We start from the raw sequence: 18,372 nt of genomic DNA on the forward strand, positions 1-18,372 counted from the left end.
AGCAGATACACACTACCATATATAAAACAGATAAACAAGGTCCTACTGTATAGCACAGGGAACCACATTCAATATCCTATAATGAACCATAATGGAAAAGACTATGAAAAAGAATATATACATGTATAACAGAATCACTTTGCTGTACACCAGAAACACATCATTGTAAGTCAACTATACTTCAATTAAAAAGAATTCCCCCTGCTCTGACTCCACCTGAAAGTTCACCAAAGACCCCTGATACACTAGCCTGGAAGTGGCTGGTTCCTTTACACACTCCCACCCCTTCTCTGCTCCACCCAAAAGTGCTGGCACTCCCAGGCTCCTGGCTGGGCTTCTAGGGCCAGATGGAATTCCACAGCGAAAATGATGGTCTGCTAAGAGCTGTGTGTGTAGACAGAAGAGCAGGAAGCATGAGTGGGATGCTATAAACATCATCTCAGGGGAGCCTCCAACCCGGGAAATCGGACCTCCTCTCTTACAGAGCATGAGCTGATCAATCACAGCGCTTGGATTCCTACTTAGGATTTTTCTTTTCCATTACCCAGCCCACAGGCCCGTCTCTTGTAGGCTGAGCTGCAGGGACTATCTTCTCAGTGCAAAGAAGAGAGCTTCTGCACACTCTTTAAGATACAGTGATAGCCTTTAGACCATACTGGGTCATCACTGCTAGGGGCAGTCTTCGTTGTCCCCATCCGACACTGAGGAAATGTTAACCCTGAGCCCAGGCCTTCCCTGAAGTGGAAGGGACCTAGTGTTTCCTGGAACTACCAGCAGAGGGAGCCAGCATGTCATGAAAGGAGCTGGCAGGCTTGTGGCATAGTTGAGAGGGGCACTGAGCCTGGCCTTTCTTGAGACCGGATCTTCTTCAGAGACGTTAAGGCCACCTCTCCCTTCACACACACACACACACACACACACACACACACACACACACACACACACCCTCTCCCCAGGAAGAAAAGCTGAGACAGTTCGGTTGCGGCAGGGAGTGAGGCAGGTGTCAGGAGGTTAGAGGGTCTACAACACATCCAACTGTTATAACGCCTCCCTGACCTCCCCACCTACCAGCCTACCAAACAGCTGGTTTCCCCTATACTGGCGAGAAAAGATGTCATAGGGACAAAGGTCTTCCAGGCGCAGTTTAGAACATGGCTCTTTGACCCCTGACCTCCAACTTCTTCCTTTTCTTGTTCCTTCCCCTAAAAGGTCAGCCTTACAGACACCCCAGATGACCCGTCCTAACTACAACCCCAGAAGTGTACCTGCTCTCAGGAAGCCCCTGGCCCTCCTGTGTACAGATCCTCCAGCTTTCCCCTTTGAACCATCTGGAGTTCAGGATTCCCAACTCAACAGGCCCAGGGCAGGGTGGCGCGTGCTTGGGGACAGCTCTGTACCAGCTGAGATCGGACTGCAGCTCCACAAGGTCCTAGGTTGGTCCTGTGACCTTAACAAGTCACTCAGCCACCTCCAACCTGTTTCCTTATCTGCTAGTTCTTGGTCTATTTACTTCACCAAGCTGTTAGAGATGAAACAAGATAGTGTTTGTAAAAATGGTTTCAGGAAGTATAAAGTATTGCAAAAGTATGAGGAAGACCAGAACTGCAGTTCTCAGAGCTTGAGGATTGAGCGTTTGGATCAAAACTGGAAGGTCCCTCATCTTTGTTCTAAAATCAGTCGGCATGGAAGTTGCTCACAGACCATGTCCCCCACCCATCAACAGGGAAAGCATCCTGCTGTTTCTTGTGGAGATCTTTCCCTAAAGGTCTCTGCCTCCTTTTGCAACAAAATGACCCAGATGCTGCAGGTGGCAGCTCCATCTTGGGTTTCAGTGCAGGTTTATTTCAATTTTATATTTTATTCCAGGCAAGTGCTTATTACATGGATAGTATTCATGTCTCAATACCTAAAATCCTGGAGCATGAACAGCCACTAGAATACAGTTCAATAGTAAAAATACAATATGTACAAAATTAGGGTTTTTGTAGTTTTTTTTTGTTTTTTCCCACACAGCAGATGTATCCAAACACATAAAAATCTCTACAGTCTGGGGTCGCTACGATTTATATTTCTGGAAACGGAGACACAGTGACTGAGTCTTCACTGTAAACAAGGGCCACCTCTTTGGGGGATGGGGGTGGGACCCTGGAATTGGGGGAGAAGAAGCTGTTCCTGGAGAGGGCAGGGGTTACGGTGACCCCCATAACCCCTCCAGGAATTCCCTGCCCTTCTTTGGCCCCCCAAGGAACCAACCTCTCCCTCTCCCCGAGGTAAGGACTCCCAGCCAGTGAGCCACTCTGAACATCAAAAAGTAAAACACGCATGAGAGGTAAGATGTGTGTGTGTATGTGTGCACACGTGCGCACCCCAGGCTGGAGGGATTGGGGAGGGGAGGGGCAGGCGGTCCCACGGGGCGAGGACAGACTGGTCCTGACAGCTCTCAGAGGGGAGATGCCCAAGGAAGGGCTGGGCGGCGGCTGCCCTCTCAGGCACACAGCATCACAGCGTTCACGAACGACAACAGAAACAACAGCAACAACACCCATTGTCACCAATCTGGACATAGTCATACGGCACTAGGTTCCGGGGCCCCCACTGCTGCAGTGGGGGCGGGGAGGGGCAGGGGCGGCGGGCAGATGAGGTATCTGTGCAGGCCCGAGGGGCGACTGGCTAATAGGACAGTTTCAACTCTGGAACGGCCTCAGGACACAAGCTGAGCGGAGCTGGGAGGAGGGCAGGCTCACCAGTGCTTCTGTTCCTGGGGGCCAGGCCGGCCTGTCTCCCTCTGTTCTTTCCAACTTAATCACACCTGGAGGAGCCAAACCAGCTCCCCCCAAAACAGGATGGTGGGGGTGGCTGCAGGCACAGGAAGGCGGCAAGCTTGTGAGGTGGGAGCTGGGGGTGGGGGTGGGGGGTGGGGCGGCAGTACAGGGCCCCCTTCTAGAAACCTCTAAGGTGTCCACAGGCCTTCTCTTTCCCCACCCTGGGAGACAAGGGAGAAGAAAAGGTCCCCAGGCAGATCTCCAGGACTAGGAAGGAACTGAGAGGGAGTTCTCAGGCAGCTCCATCTATTCAAGACCTTTGCCAGCCTCCTCAGGGTCCCCCACCACACTCCCCACTCCCAGCCTGTCCATGCACACCTCACACCTAGGAACACTGGCTTCCCCTCGCCCGCCCCACGCCACACACTCTCAAAGGCCATTGGTGAGTGTGTGTCCAGGTACAGAGCCGAGTGTGCACATGTGTAACTGAGTGTGTCTGTCACAAGGCCACTTGTAATAAATACCCACATAAAGAGAGAAGCCAAAGCAGTCTGCCAACACAGAGGCAGGAAAAGCAGCGTCCCCTACACACAGGCCCCCTCACTCCACCCCACCCCAAGCTCAGCCCTGCCCTGAGCCAAACTAAGGACCTTTCCTCACAGGAAGGCTGTGGCAGATGACAGTCCCTACCAGGGAGGGCCCCCTCAGCACAGCTCACTGGAGAAGAGGGCATGTTCAGGGGAAAGAGGACGCCAGAGGGAGAAGCTGGGGCAGAAGCAGCAGTCCTCCATGGCCCGGCCCTGCTCTCTCTCCACAGGTCCCCCTGGCCAAGCCTGGGTTTTAACTTATTACCTTGACAGCATGGCTTCAGGCTCCTGGAACCCAGCCCAGACACTGGTCCATCCTCCAGGCAGCAGGAGGCATCCAGGTGTACTCATCCCTCCAGGGAGTACATGGCACTGAGCAGAGGCCAGACCTCCTCTCTACCTTCTGGAAGCCAAGAGCCAAGTCCAGGGGTGGGGACAGGGTCCAGAGCACTCTACTCTCAGGCCAGACCCAGCTCGAGGTCGGGGGGGAGGGGGAGACAGCCAAGCCCCTCCTTCCCCACCCCTACCCTCAGCCACCCTCTGGACATAAGACACCCATTGGCAAGGGTTGGAGGGGCTCAGAAAGCTTGGCAAGGGCTTGGGTTTAGTCTTCTGTTGGTAGAGAATTGTCTTAACTAGCTCACTGTAATGAGTCACGGTGACTGCAACTAGGCTGGAGAGCCCCAGGCTAGGGCATCCACCTGTCTGGAGTCTGTGGGACTCCAGATCAGCCGGAGCCTAAGATCTGTCACCTGTACTCAGAGCAGGACCCCCTGCAGTCCCCAGCTTTCCAGGCCAAGTTGCTTCAGTTTTGCTTTCCCTCTTTCCCCTCCAGGGCCTGGGAAGAGAAGGCTGAGGCTCGGGAGGGGAGGGCCCAGGTGCTCAGCCACCTCACCAGACAGAGCAATAGCAGCAGCAGCACAGGAAGGCGGGCAGGGCAGGGGGAAGTGGGGGAACAGTGTCCACATCGCACTGGGTTGGGGACGGGTCGGGAGCAGGAACGGCACAGGAGCTGGCACCAGGCCGGACGGGCAGCACGTTCACCAGAGCGTCTCTCATCACTCTGTCAAGTCCTAGTGCGTGGGGTAACCCCCTGCCCTGTGCCCAGCTCCCCGGGGTGGCCCTTCCCTCCCCTGGCTCAGAGTCTCTGCACCCCCTTCCCCTAGGAGGCCTGGGGGTGGGTACGGGTGGGGCGGGCCTGGGCCTGACTGGAATGTGTGGAGCTGGTGGGTGGGAGAGTGGGGGACAGGTTTCCCTCCCTTCCCCCACTGGGGGCTTCTGAGTGGCCTCATCCTCAAGCCAGCTTGAGCGTGCTGACTGGGAAGGAGGGCATGGTGACCATGGTCACAGGGTTAAGCACTGTCTGGCCCACCAGCTGGGGGTGGTGCACCACCTGGGCCCCCACGGCTGGCTTTGCCATGACAGTGGCTGGGGGCCCCAGCCCGGCTGTGCCATTCACTTGCTGGTGTGAGAGGGTGTGGGCGATGTGGCTAACCGCCACAGGCTGGCTCACCGCCACAGGCTGAGGGTACAGGGGCAGCTGGGAGCCAAGGTGGGCCACATGGTTGAGGGTGGCAGGGTGCACTGTGATGTGGCCAATGGGGGGTGTGGCAGGTGCCAGCTGCACAGCAGGGCTGGGGGCCGAGGGGGCGATGTGGGCGATGTGCTTCCCACCCGGCCCCTGTAGAACATGGTTCACAGTCTGGATGACTGAGGCGTGGGTGGTGGCGGTGTGGGCGATGACCGTGGAGCCTCCCCCAGCTGCAGCCACCAGATGGGCTGGAGCAGGCACCAGCGTCTGGGCAGGGGCAGCTGGTTGGGGAGGAGGGGCCGGCAGAGGTGTCTTCTGCTGTGGCGGCGGCTGCTGCCCAGGGAGGTGGGCAGGAGACAGGGCCACAGGCTGGGAGTGGGGGTGTGAGTGGGGAGGCTGAGGTGCGGGGGCGGTGCTGGGCGGTGGCTTTGGCAGCTCCGGGTGGGGGCGATGGCTCAGCTTAGGTGGGCCCAGGCCGGCCTGGTCTTCCTCCATATCCTCGTCTATGTTGTCCTCACCCTCTGTGGGGGTTGCAGGGATAGGGACAGGTCAGAAGGGCTGACAGCCCTGGAGGTCTAGGGACATTATGGGGCCAGGGTCAGGGTGGGATGGGCATCTTTTCTAGCAGGCAAAGGCCTCGCCAGGGAGGCTGGCATTTAAGAGGCAGGGGAGACATGCGGCGGGCAGTGGGCAGGGCTCACCGGAGGCAGTGGAGGTGGAGGCCTGGTCGTCCTCGGGTTGGCCTGTCTGCCGGAGCACACGGTCGATCTCCAGCACGTCCATCCACTGGCTCAGCTCGTGCTTGAGCTCTGCCAGCCGCTGCTGCGTGGCAATCTTCTCCCGCGCCAGCCGCTCCATCTCATGCTCGTATTCCTTCTCCTTCCTCTTCAGGGACTGGAGAACAGGGATGTAACAGGAGGACATCCTGAGCAGCAGCCACGGGGCCCATGGCACTGCAAATATCTCCCCTAGCCACCCTCACCTCCAGGTCCTCAGCGGCATGTCTGCAGTGACCGGGGCCCAGGCTGATGGGGGCTGCTGGAGACCACACCTGCCTCCTGGTCCATGGCTTTGCCTCTGGAGGCCCAGCAGCCCAGGGACCACGTGCTCTCAGGCAGGCACAGATCCAGGCCAGGCCCTCCCCATCCCCACATCATCTCTGTCCTGAGGGGCTTCGCCACCTCTTGCCACACCCACCCTCCTGGCAGCATCTCCCTCCATTCTGCAGAGAAGGGCAGAAAGGGTAATAGATTTCTCAAGTGGTGCCCAAGGCTCCAACGCCATTCACACCATCCCATCGCTCACTGATGCCACAAGCCGCCCATCTTGGAACCCAGTCCCTAAAGAACCCAGAACAATCCTGATCCTGCCCTTCTCTCTCCTTCCTCATTCACTAGTCTCCTTAACTTTAATGTCCTTGGAGGATGATCCACCAGACTTTGCGACCCACCATCTCATCTCCTTGACCTTGTTCATCTTGTCTCTGGCTGCATACCTCTCTCCAACCTCCTGGGCTGCTCCCCCGCTGGTGCCCACCTGTGGGCCTCTCCAGACCGCTCCAAGCCCTGGAATGTGCCCCTCCTCCCACACCTGGACCTGAACTGCACCAGTCAATGAGAAAAGACTCCAGGGTGGATAGCACCACTGCCTCCAACTGAGCACCCCGGAGAGGCTCTATCCTTTCCCAAAGGTTTCAAGTGGCTCCTCCCCCATGACACTGAGGCTACCCACGTCACTAGGAACACTGGGAGAGAGGGCCCTCATCTGGGAGGCCATCTCCCCTCTCAACTCCTCCAGGGTCACAGGTAATCCAGCGCCTCCTAGGTCAACCCTGGTTCAGCAGGTGCTGGAAGCCCCCCTGCCCAGACCTGTGACGATGCTCCCATCAGAAGGGCCTCCAGTTTCCCTTCACACAAGGGTTATTAGCAGCTCCAAAAAGCCAGCTCATGTCCTATTTCTCAGCTCCGTTCCACAATGAAAGTCTCTCCTGTCCTTTGTGACCTCCTGACCCTGACACTTTATTAAATCAACTTATCTTAAATTTGGCAGGCCTCCCTGTTGCCGGCTTCTCCTCAAGCCAGGCACGTCATGACTGCGGGTCCACGAGACAACATGAAAAATTCTGTCCCGCTGCCCCAAGTCTCTTACCTGACCTGCTCCTGAGCTTCTAGCTCCCAAGGCTTGCCAGTCATGGCCAGGTGTAGGTAGAACCCTCTGGCTCACACACATACCCCTGTCACCCCTCCACATCTTAGCTGCTCCTGTCCCAGGACCACACTTGGGCCCCTTCCACAATCCATCCCCATCCCACGTCCTCCCAGTTTACCTTCCTGCCCTCAAGCCCTCTGGACACCAGCATCACACCCGAGCTGCTAATGAGACTGCCAGGTAGCATTTAGACACTGTCTCATACAACCCTCCCTAAAACAAAAAACAGTTCACGTTTTATCTTTCCATCTCAACACTGTCCCTGTCCAACCCTGTGAGTGAAAGCAAAGATTGTTCTATGGTTAGCTTACATCCCCTAACCCAACCAGTGGCCAGGACAGAGCCATGCATGATGTCTTACTCGGCCCCATGGGAAGGATCTGTGAGGATCCAAAGGTACCCATCCCTACCTCTACCCTGTCTCTTTCCTTCATCACAGAAGAATCACAGTCGCTCATTAGACTTGAGTCTCCCCTGATCCCATTTCCTAGGGGCAGTTTTGCAGCAGCCTTTACTGACTCTTCACCTGCCCTCCTGGGCACAACATCCATACGCCAACTAGGCCTAACTGCCCCCACTCCCTCCTGCAGCCCCAAATTCCCTGCACTCCTGACCTCACCAGTCAAAGAAATGCTTCAAACCATAACCCAGACATGGCCGCACTCTTGTACTGACCTGAAACCTGCCAGGGTCACACTTTTTATACTTATTGCCAGTCCCAGCCCACGCACTGTGCTAGACATGACTTCAGACGGGGCCACATCAGTGATGGGGCCTGGTGAGTCAGCCCTTACTCCCTGGCTGCTAGGGGCTGGAAGCGCCTGTCCTGAACTCGACCTGCTGGCAGGGAAATAGACTTCTCACTCAGAGAGAAAGGACATTGGGGGTCAATACCTCCACTTCTCACCTAGTCCAGATCTCCACAGGCCTAGGGCCCCCTGGTAAGTTTTCACAGGGTCTAACTTTGCTCCCGTTGCTTCATTTTAAACCCATTTCCTTTCTAAAACTACCTGGATATGTGGTTTTGTACCTGCCTCCTCCTCTTCCTGTGTCTGTCCACTTCACTGAGCCTTTCATCAAATCCTTTACCATCTCCAAGCCACTGTGGGTCTGGCTGGGGGCTGCAGCCTTCCCACAGCTTCCTGCCTCAGCACACAACCAAAGTCCTCAGTCTCCACACCCTAGATGGTGCTCCTTTCCAGTTCCCATCTAGTGCCCTGATGTCCCTACATCTGCACACCTACCCTCCTGACCATCTTCAACTTCTGAAAACATCCTGCTCCCTCCTGCTAGAGAAAACTCTGGCATGCGCTGGGCTCTCTGCCCTCCACTTGTTTCTGTCATCCTGACCTTCAGGTCCCAGCTCAAATCCCCTACCTCAGCTGCAGCTTCCCTAACTCCCCAGAACAGATCTTGTGACCCCTGTCCCTGTTACACCCTCGTGGCAGAGTCTTCTGTTTGGATGTTTTATAACCCGCTGCAAGACCAAACCTAAAGACAGAGACCACATTTTCCTTTGCTCCCTGCTTTATCCTCCCAGACACAGGGATGTCCAAAAGTACCTGAACGAATAAATGAATGAGAGAAGTTGAGGATTTAGCGAGAGCCTTGTTTTCTACCATTTATGCTTCCATTGCCAGCCCCAGCCCACAAGTATCTCTTGTGGGCTACCTGGTTCCATCTTGCCTCCCACTCAGCCCAGGCCCATATCCCGAGTCTGCTGGTTCTACTGGGTCTCTTTCCCTAATTTACTTTCAAATCCACACGGCACACAAGCCTTCTTGCCCTAGGTATGTGTCTATTGGGAGGAACGTGCCATTCCATCCTTCCTACTTCTCAATAATTGTTATTGTTAATATTTGTAGAGGTCCAAAACTCCACACATCTTTATGACGAAGCTACTATTACTTTTTCCCACTTAGCATCATGGCGGGTACAGAAGAGGAAATTGATACTCAAAGAAAATGTCACAGCATTTGAACAGGTATTACTCCCAGGCCATAAGACTTCCTATGACTGACCGACCAACAACTTAGACCAAAGCCCAAGTTCTGAAAAAACATCTGAGAAATAAGCCTCCCCAGGACCCTCGGAAACCCACGACCAGCCTCCCCCCTCCTCCTCTCCAGGCCATTCGGCCGCCATCGAGGCCCCGCCCCTCCAGGAGCACGCGCGCACCCACGCGGACCCGGCTTTGCTGCGTCACTCTCCGCCGGCCGCACCCTCCCTCCGCGCACGCAGGAGTGCCGCCCCCCGCCCGGCTCCGCCAATCCGCGGGCCCGGCCACGCCCCTCCTGTGCCGGGAAACAGCCTGAAGGCGCGCCAGCCCCTCCCCCTCAGCCAGAGGGCGGGCGGAAGGGCGCGCGTTCGCGGGAGGCGGGGGGGGAAGCCGCCGGCTGGGAGCAGTCGCGAGTTAGCGCCTCCACCCTCACAAGTCAGGCTCGGGTTACCTCAGGGCTGTGACCCCGCAGCAGAGGCCGGGGAGGGGTAGCGCCCGCCGCTAGCTCCTAGCCCAGCCAGCCCCCGCGGGACACCCTCTCCCATCAGGGCCGTGACGCCACCCACCCCCGAGCTTCCCAAGAGCGCCGAATGGGAGACTCCGCGGCTGCCCCGCCCTTGCCCCGCGCAGGCCGTGAGCCCCAAGTCCCTCCCACTCCCCAACGGCTCCGTCGGACTCCATCTCCGCTGCAGCCGACCGTGGCCGTCCGCCCCACCCCCACAGCCTGCCTGCCTTCCCGCACGCGGAACCCTCGCCCGGTTTCCAAGGAAACCGAAACTCGGGCCGTCATGGCAACGGCCTTATCTGGTGGGCGCCCCCCCTCCTCGTACTGCAGAAGAGCCATAGCCGAAAGGGAGGGGACAGAAGGCCTGAAGTCCCCTTAAAAAAGGGCTTCTTTTAAACCCTGACGGAAGAACGTAGTATTTTAGCTTCGGTGACCCTGGGGCTGTCTATCCAGTCAGACCGCCGCGTTTCCCCGTCCCCAGGCTTAACTCCCAAACTCGGGTGGTCGCACCTCCGTGCGCTCACTGAATCTGGGCTAAAAGCGGGGGTGGGGGGGAGTTCAAGGGCGCGACCGGGAAGAAGGAACCACGCCCAGCCCCCTCACAAGTGAGACTCAGGCCGAATCGGGCTCCTGCCCAGGCAAACGCGGCGGGGGGAGGGAGACGCCGGCCGATCCACGCCCTTCCCACCCGCATTAACGCGCGGCAGGAGGTATGGCGGGGCCCAGGACTGGGCTGACACAGAGCTGGGAGGCCGTGCAGATGGCAGGGTTCCGCGGGGCGGCCCGGCGGGGGAGGGGTGCTGAGCGCCAGCGCCGCGTTCCCCCGCGCGCACGCGCGCCGGCACTCCGCCCCTCCCGGGCGGGGAGCCCCGCTGACGTCATCCCAGCCATGTGCTCGGCGCCCGCGTGGAGGCGGGCGGGGGAGCCGGCGAGGGAGCGAGGGCGGGGCCGCGGGGGGGAGGCGGGCGGGCGGGGCGGAAGCTGGCGCGGAGGCCTTGGCCCGCCCTCCTCTAGGCAGTGCTTCCCTCCCCCATACCTGGATGTACCGCAGCGCCGTCCGCAACACGCTCAGATTCGACGTCTTCTTGTCGTCGACGTTAGGGATGTTGCGCTTCAGGGTTTCAAAGCATTCCTTCAGATGGGCCCTCCTGCGAGAGGGAGCAGCGCCGGTCAGCCGGCGCCAGGGGGTTAGAGGCGGGAGGGAAAGGCCAAGGAGAGTTTGGGGACCACGATTGGGACCTTCCCGGTAGCTGGCAGGGCGGGCAGGCACACACACCTGTTCTTCTCCAGTTTGTTGTGGACTTCTCTGGTTCCGATCCTGAAACCCAGACAGGAGACTCAGAGAGGAGGATCCAATTAGGCAGTCTTCCCACTCCCTGCTCCCCACTCCTGAAATGCCACAAGCTTTTTGTCTCTGACATTCTTCTAGGAAAGCAGCAGTGGGAGCTGTTTGCCCTGTGTCATGGTGTGTACAGCCCCTGGAGGGCACATGTAGACTACAAATTCACAAACCCTTTACCTCCATCCCACCCATGCACCTGGAAAGGGCTCCTTGGATTCTGAGAAACAGCCAGTTGACTCCTGCCCTCACCCAAGAGGCCTATAGTCCAATACCCTGTCCAAAGGGCTTGAAATGCCATCAGCCCCAACCTTGGAGGGGGTCAAAGAACACTGAATCCTGAGAACAGAGGGCAGTGGCCATTCCCCACTCCCCAGGGTGGGGATGGATGGGCAAAGCACAGTGAGAATATATCCAAATACAGGAGAGCGCTTCTAGGTTGGGGTGGTAGGGCACTGCTGGGTCTCACAGGCTAGTGTGGGAGAGTACTTTCTCTTGCACACACAGTCCAGGGGGTGGGCAGGTCTCCTCATCCCACCAGCCCCGACTCTGCCACACCTCACTCACCCCCCAGGCCTCTTCTTCTGTTCGTTGGATTTGACTTCTTCAGCTGGTGCCAACTTCAGGGTCCCAAGAGTGGGTGGGGGTGGCTGCTGGGGGGTCAGCTGGGGCTGGACTCCAGGATGTGGTGCTATGGTCAGGATGGGTGTGGGGAGGGGCTGCAAAGGCTTGGGGCTGCCAGTGGGCGGAACGGTGGTCTTGGAGTCTGGCAGTAGGGGAGCAGGAGTGGGCACCTGTGGTCTGGTAGGAAGTGGGGCAGACTCCTTAATGCTGAGTCCAGGGGTGCTAACCAGGGCCGGCTGGCGAGGTGCCAGGGGCAGAGGTTGAGCTGTGGGGGGCAGTGGTGGCGGTGGGGGCAGAGGCTGAGGGGAGTTGGTCACTACTGGAATAGGAATGACAGTCAGTGGGGTAGGGGTGGCAAGTGGGGGTGGGGGTGCTGGCGGAGGTGCTGGCGGCGACAGAGGCAAGGGTGGCGCCTCAGTGCGGGGTTCCTCCACAGGCAGGGCATGGGCCAGCCTGGCCAGACTGCTGGCCTTCTTCTGCTCCTGCTCCCGCTCCCGCTCCAGCCGAAGACGCTCCTGTTCCTCTACGCAGAGAACACAAGGGGTGTTTCAGCAGGGCCGGCAGTACTGGGCCCCAGGTTCACCTGTCCTCCAGTTGTAACCCATCCTCTGACCCTATCCCAGGCCCAGGTGCCCGGTGACACCCCCACCCAGCCTGGGCCACCCCTGCCCAGCCTGGGACACAAATGCCCATCCACACCCAGCCAGGCACTGGGCTAAGTGCTGGGGACACAGCAAGGAACAAATAAAACAGACTCCTGGTCCTTGTCGCTGGGGAGCTCACACTCTTATAACAAGTAGCAGGGATAACAACCCGGGCTTGGGGAGGAGAGGTGCTGTGCAAAGGCAGAGCAGAAGCTGTGAGCGAGGGCACCGGAGGCCTGGCAGCCTGAAGGTGGAAGGGTTAAGCAGGTGATGAGCAAGGGCAACAAGGATGAGGGGAGGGGGAGATAGAAGAGGAGAGGTCAGTCCACAAATGACCTCACAGGCCACCTTATGAGAATGGAGGGAGTGGAGAAATCATAGTTCTGGGGCAGTACCTTCTAGAGGGCAGGCAGTTCCTTCATTTCACAGACGAGATTAATTAGCTCAGAGAAGCAAAATGATTTGTTGAGGGTCATGCTGTGAGTCACAGGTAAAACTGGGGCTAGACCCAGCCAGGTCTCCTGACACCTGGCAGATGCCTGGTACTTGCTGTGCTAACACATGCTCACTAGGTATCTATACATATGTACACGTATACACACACACACACACACCCCTACACCTGGATCACTCAAGAGCCCCACGCCACAGGCAGGGCAGGGACATCACCTTTCGCTCACACATGAGGAAAGTAGGCCCAGGACTTGGTTCTCTCAGGCTAGGTGCCAGTCTGGTTTCCTCAGGGACCATACCCAAAATGCACCTGTCCTCTGCCCTTTGTTGTGCTACAATGCATTCCCCACTATCAGCAGCAAACACTAGAAAGGGAAGCGGCAGGCAGAAAGGAGAGCCGGGCTTTTTAATAGGGGTTGAACAGGGCAATGAGCTCCAATCTCGGGCAAACTTGCACGTGTGGGTTTCAGCATCTCTGCTGATCCCTGCAGGAGGGGAGGCTTGCTCAGCAGCAGGCTGAGAACAGGGCAAGGGGAGAGGCTCCTCCTGATTCAGAGGCCCCTCTCCATCCCCACCCTGCCTGTCCTCACCCCACCATTCCAGTTCCCTGGCTACAGGCCTGGGCCGGGGCCCTGGGGAGCGGCTGCAGCCCCCAGGCCAGGGAGCCAGGGAGCAGGCTGGTCAACCAGCCCTCCCTCCAGCCCCGGATTCACCACTCAGCTGACTAACAGAGCTGACAGCACGGGATGGACCCGCCCCAAACACACCACCGCAAGGGGTGGGGCTGGGGGCGAGGCTGGCTAAGTGCCCCTTAGGGAGGAGGGCACTAACCCCTACAAGTCTGTGGGCTCAGGGGCCCCAGAAAACATGAGACCTCAGGGCCTTTTGGCCAATCAACAACTTGAGTGTGAGCTAGGCCTGCTCAGGGCCCCTCCCTCCCACAGAGAAGAAGAGGCGAAGGAGGAAGCAGGGGAAGTGCTCTGAGAGGGGAAGCACTCAGTGGTTTCCCAGCAGCCAGCGTTCAGGGGCTGGAGTCAGCATGGCCTCTTCCGCGCGTCTCCCCTGCCCGGGAAGGGAAGCTGCCGGGCCGGTGCAGGCCTGCTCCTCCTATGAGCCGGCAACACTGGGCTGAACAGCGCCAGAGAAAACCAGCTCTCTGTGCTCCTGCTTCCGACAGACCACACTGGGAAAGAAGCCTGCTGAATTCCAGTCAAGGAGCCCTTCTCAGGCCCAGCCTGGGACATCCCCAGTCTGCTCCCCACCTCCCCCTACCAATCCCCAAGACAGGGTACTGGAGCTCGGGGCCCAAAACAGCCCCACCCCAATTCCTTTGAGCCAGGACCTGAAATTTCATTGGCCTTGGGGCAAGTGTTCCACTCTCCCATAAGGAGGGGGGACAGACAGGGCCCAAGGCCAGGTGCCCTGGGAACCCAAAATGAAGGCAAACCTCCTCGTATTCCCCATATTTTAAGGCAACTCTAAAGCTCACCCAGGAGATGGCAGTCTCCTCCTCACCACCCTCTCTCTCCCAGAGCCTGGCAGGTACACCTCACAGATGCAGGGAACGACCCAGGTGTAAGCTCTGTCACACCTGGGTCAGCATGAAAAAGCTTAACTGGTGGTGAAGAGGGGGCGCCCCAGGCCAGATCCAGCCTACCAAAGCTGCCTGCTCCTGGCCTGCTCTGACTTTTTCCCCACCCAGCATCGACCCTCTCCCTGTGCTGGGGACTTGGGAGGGGGAAACAACGTAGGGGGAGCAGACGGTTTTAGCAATATGGGTTTAGGTTCTTTAATGCTCTGCTGCACCCTTGGGTGCACCCCTCCTCACTCCCATACTATGGCACCTTCCCTGGGCTCTGCCTAGAGGCTGCCTCCAGAGAACTTAGCAGGACCCTTCTGGGTGATCCAGGGGCCAAGGCTCCAGCCCACAATGGAGAGTATGGGCATTGAGCTTCCTTCAGCCACCCCAAGCCACCACGGCCCAGGGGCTTAGCAGGCACAGGGCTGGGTGGGAAGAGTCCACACCAGGAGGCCTCCAGTGTTGAGGGGAGTTCTCCCCTTCTACAAGCTAACGGAGTTTGGTGCATGAGGCAGGCCCAAGGTGCAACTAGCTCAGGTAGAAGAGGGTCCCATTCAGCCACCTCCATGATTGCTGGAATGACCAGGCCCTCCAGCAGGCCACCAGATGGCCTTGGCCTTTCCTCTCTACACACACACACACACACACACACACACACACACCTCACTGGGTTCATCAGATGAGCAAACTGTTTGGTTTAGGTCAGGAAACCATTGCTTGAGGCTGAAGTTGAATTGGGGCCGGGATAAGAGGATCCCTTTTCAGAGTTGCTCATCAGGTACATACTCCCAGCAAGTGGTCCTGGTCAGCAGGCTCACCAGCACCCCCTTCTTTCTCATTCTTTCCACCCCAAGTTAGAGGACAGAACCTCCAGAAGAAGAAAAAGGTGAATTTGCTAGGTCTAGCTGTCTGTACCTCAGTTTCTGGGGTAGACTAGCTTTCCAGCATGCATGCATCCATCCATCCCCTAAGACCCCTTGCCCCATCAAGAAGAAGCCTCAACTCAGCTCCCTGTCCCCAGTTTTCACCAGCTGGGGGAGGGGCAGGGCTCTGCAACTTCTTAGGGGAAAGCCATTCCCAGGTTCCTTGCAAGGGTGCATATGTCATCCCTGTGGTTTTACAGTCCGCTCTGGATGACTTACTTCAGAAAAGGTGGAGGACATGACAGTGAGGGTCTTCTCCCCTCCCCCAATATGGTCAGCCAGCCCCTGGCTAAAATGAAGGTGAAGTGAGTGTTCTTTGGAGCAACAGCAGGTCAATCCAGTTGCCTGCAGCACGGTGGGCAGTACCCGGTGGGGACACAATAGGCACTCCTGAATTGCATTGTGTTGATGGTGGCAACGGTGACCCTGTCTCTCCAAATCTTGTGCACGCTCCTCCCGTGCCGCTGGTCCCGCACACAGGACATTCTCCGGCATCACCTGCACTGTCCACCACCTGACCCTACTCTGGACCCAGAAGACAGGAGGGGCGCGTGGACTGATGTCCTGGCCCATCCGTTCCGAAAACCCAAACACTCTCGGTCTCACAAATCTCGAGTGACTCTTGACCTTGAGAGGCCGGTCGACCTGACTAGGCCGGCGACCCACCGCTCCCCGCCCTTGGTCTACCGCCGCTCTCCCCGCCCGCCGCGGCGGCCGCGCGCGCGCGCGCACACACACACAACACACACTACTACCTCCTGCATGACTCATCATTGAAGCAACAATAGGCAGAGAGAAAGGAAAGGAGAGCGAAGCGCTCTCTCCACCACAACCGACCCAGCCGAAGGGCTGGGGGAGGGTTGGAAGGGACAGCAGTCCCCGGATACTGCACACAGGCCAATCCAGGGCTGCGACCCTCACAGCAATCTGGAAAACAGAGGTCCTCTGCCAGCCCCTATTTCTGCAGCATCCTTAAGCTGGGGGCCACCAATAAGAGCGCATGGGGACAGGGGGCATCTGAAGGCTCCGTCTCTCCCTGTCAAGGGAACGCCAAAGTTTGCCCTTTCTCAGCCTGGCTCATGCCACATTGTGGCCAGGAGTGCTGCCAGGAGGTCTTGGTAAGAACGTTTAAGGGGTCAAGGGGAGTGTGTGAGCTCTAAATGTCCAGTCGTTCGGCGATTCTGAGGGTTTCCCTCGCCCGAGGATCAGAAACAGGAGGTAGGGGCGACAACCTACAGGTGAGCTCGGCTCCTCCCTCGCAGGTCAGACGCTCTCCCAGTGAGATGCCCAGCGGCCAGAGCCAGGGCCCAACCCAGCGCAAAGCCCCTAGCCAGCCCCGCCCAGGCCCCGCCCCCGGCCGAGCGCGAGGCAGCAGGGAGGGGCCGGGCCGTGCAGTCCCCAGCGGGAGTGTCCCCCGTGCACGTGGTCGGGGGCGGAGCCAGTCCACGTCACCACCCGGTGTAACCAACTGGCTTGGAACGCAGGCACACGCAACATTCCAGCCGAGAGCGGGTTTGGAACGCGCAGACACGCCACATTCCACACCGGCTAAAGTGGGGCGCAGCAAAGGGGGGCCTAGGGGCTGCCCCTGGCGATGTGCAAACCATTTCACAGATACCCAATCAGCCCAGCTCTCACCCAAACCCCTGATGCGACCCAGCCCAGCTCTGGGAGGCGGGGTCAGGCGGGGCTGGCCAGGATCATAAGACACGCGATGTCATTTCATTCTGCAAAGGCCGCCTCCGCTCCAAGCGGCGCGTAGATCTGCCGGGAGCGCCCCCCCGCACCCTCTCCACAGGGCCAGGGAAGCCGGGGAGCTGCTCCGCGTAGAGTAATTCCACCCCCTACTCCGTTACACACACGCCCACTCGTGTGCACTAGACGCTCGCCCGTGTACACGACCGTTCATCCGCTCTCATCGAGGCTTGCATCACACATCTCCAGTGCACACACGCGTGGGTCTGTCTGCTCCACGCAGTACCATTCCTCACCGCACCCCCCCCGGCTCGCACATTCTCAGCCCTACTGAGGGAGCCGCTGGCCCACGCGAAAGGAACCCCCCACGAAAGGTGTACAAGGGGGTGGCAGGCAGTTGGGGTGGCGCCCACAGAAGCCGGGTCCCTTCGCTGCATGTTAATGAATTCATTAATTAATTTCAATGCTCACAACACTCCTCCCCGGGCGGCGGCTCTACGCGGAGCCTTGCACTGTCCAGCTTCGGGGGCCGCCCGGAAGGGGGGCTTGCCCGCGGTTTCGCGTGGGCTCGGGGACTGGGGTCGCTCGCCTCCCCTTCCCCGGTGCCCCAGGGGCCCAGCCCGGCCTCTCACCACGTGCTCTCTGTTGTTGCTGCGCTTGCCATTCCAGGAAGCGGGCCGCCTCCAGTAGCGTCTCTATGCTCATCGCGCCGAGAGCTGCCGGGGGCGCGCCGGGGCCGAGACTGCGGCCCGCGAGCCGGGCACAGGTCAGGCTGGCGGGCAGGCAGGAGGGAGGGATCACCTCCGGGGGGCGACAGGGCTGGGCGGCGCAGCGCACTCCGCAGGGAAGAACGGGGGAGCACGGGGAGAAAAAAATCAATGTCTCCCCAAATATTTGCAAAATGTAATTTGCAAATTAAAAAAAATTGATGCAAAAAAAAAAAAAGGCGGCACTGCCTCCCTCCTTCCCCTCCCTCTCTTCCTCCCTTCTGATGCCTCCCGCCCGGCGGCCCCCGGGAGTCCCGCCGACAAGAAAAGGCTTTGCAACAAGATGGCGAGGAGGCAGCGACACACACAACAAGGGAAGGAGCCGCGCTGCCCCCGGCCGCCGCCCCCGCTACTACACCGGGGCCGCAGCCAAAGCCCGGACCGGAGCCCCCGCCCGCAGGGCCGCGGCGTCTCACGAAGGGAGGGGCGGGGTCCCGGGCGGGCTGGCCCCGCCCACTCGAGACGGCGCGCGCACTCGTGGCCTGGGTGGGGGTGGGAGAAGCTCCAGCACGGTTCGCGCCCTGCATTTCCGCTTTCCCGCCTCGCCCCGCCCCGATTGCGAGCCACAAGTTGAGCAAAGGCTGCGTGCTTGGGTCATTCACTACGAAATTTGTCCTGCTGGAGGAAAGGAGGAGCGGAAAATTTAAGACTTAAGTTAGATCAAATAAGGATAATCCAGGTCGGGGAAACCTTACGACGTTAAGAGACTAGCCTGACCTCTGTGTCTCCACGCCCTACCCACACGTGACCTAATTC

At 58.7% G+C, this 18,372-nt stretch overlaps 1 protein-coding gene across 1 annotated transcript; it reads right to left on the reverse strand.

Moving 5' to 3' along the window:
- Positions 1-1,821: 1,821 nt before the first annotated feature.
- On the reverse strand, positions 1,822-17,948 carry MNT (MAX network transcriptional repressor). The gene is made up of 6 exons (XM_010958180.3): positions 17,482-17,948; positions 11,499-12,078; positions 10,869-10,910; positions 10,629-10,740; positions 5,582-5,774; positions 1,822-5,401 (listed from the first exon to the last, which is right to left on the reverse strand). Exons 1-6 carry the CDS (start codon positions 17,552-17,554, stop codon positions 4,644-4,646), a joined length of 1,758 nt encoding a protein of 585 aa, XP_010956482.2. The 5' UTR covers positions 17,555-17,948; the 3' UTR covers positions 1,822-4,643.
- Positions 17,949-18,372: the final 424 nt, after the last annotated feature.

The sequence above is a fragment of the Camelus bactrianus genome, chromosome 16, assembly GCF_048773025.1.
Source record: "Camelus bactrianus isolate YW-2024 breed Bactrian camel chromosome 16, ASM4877302v1, whole genome shotgun sequence".
NCBI lineage: Eukaryota > Metazoa > Chordata > Mammalia > Artiodactyla > Camelidae > Camelus > Camelus bactrianus.

Coding starts and splice junctions, on each gene's coding strand:
- MNT (XM_010958180.3), bottom strand. CDS start 17,554: ATGAGCATAGAGACGCTACTGGAGGCGGCCCGCTTCCTGGAATGGCAA. Junction 10,911..11,498: donor CAGAAGAAGAGGCCTGGGGG/GTGAGTGAGGTG, acceptor TCTGGGTTTCAG/GATCGGAACCAGAGAAGTCC. Junction 5,402..5,581: donor CTCCACCTCCACTGCCTCCG/GTGAGCCCTGCC, acceptor CAACCCCCACAG/AGGGTGAGGACAACATAGAC.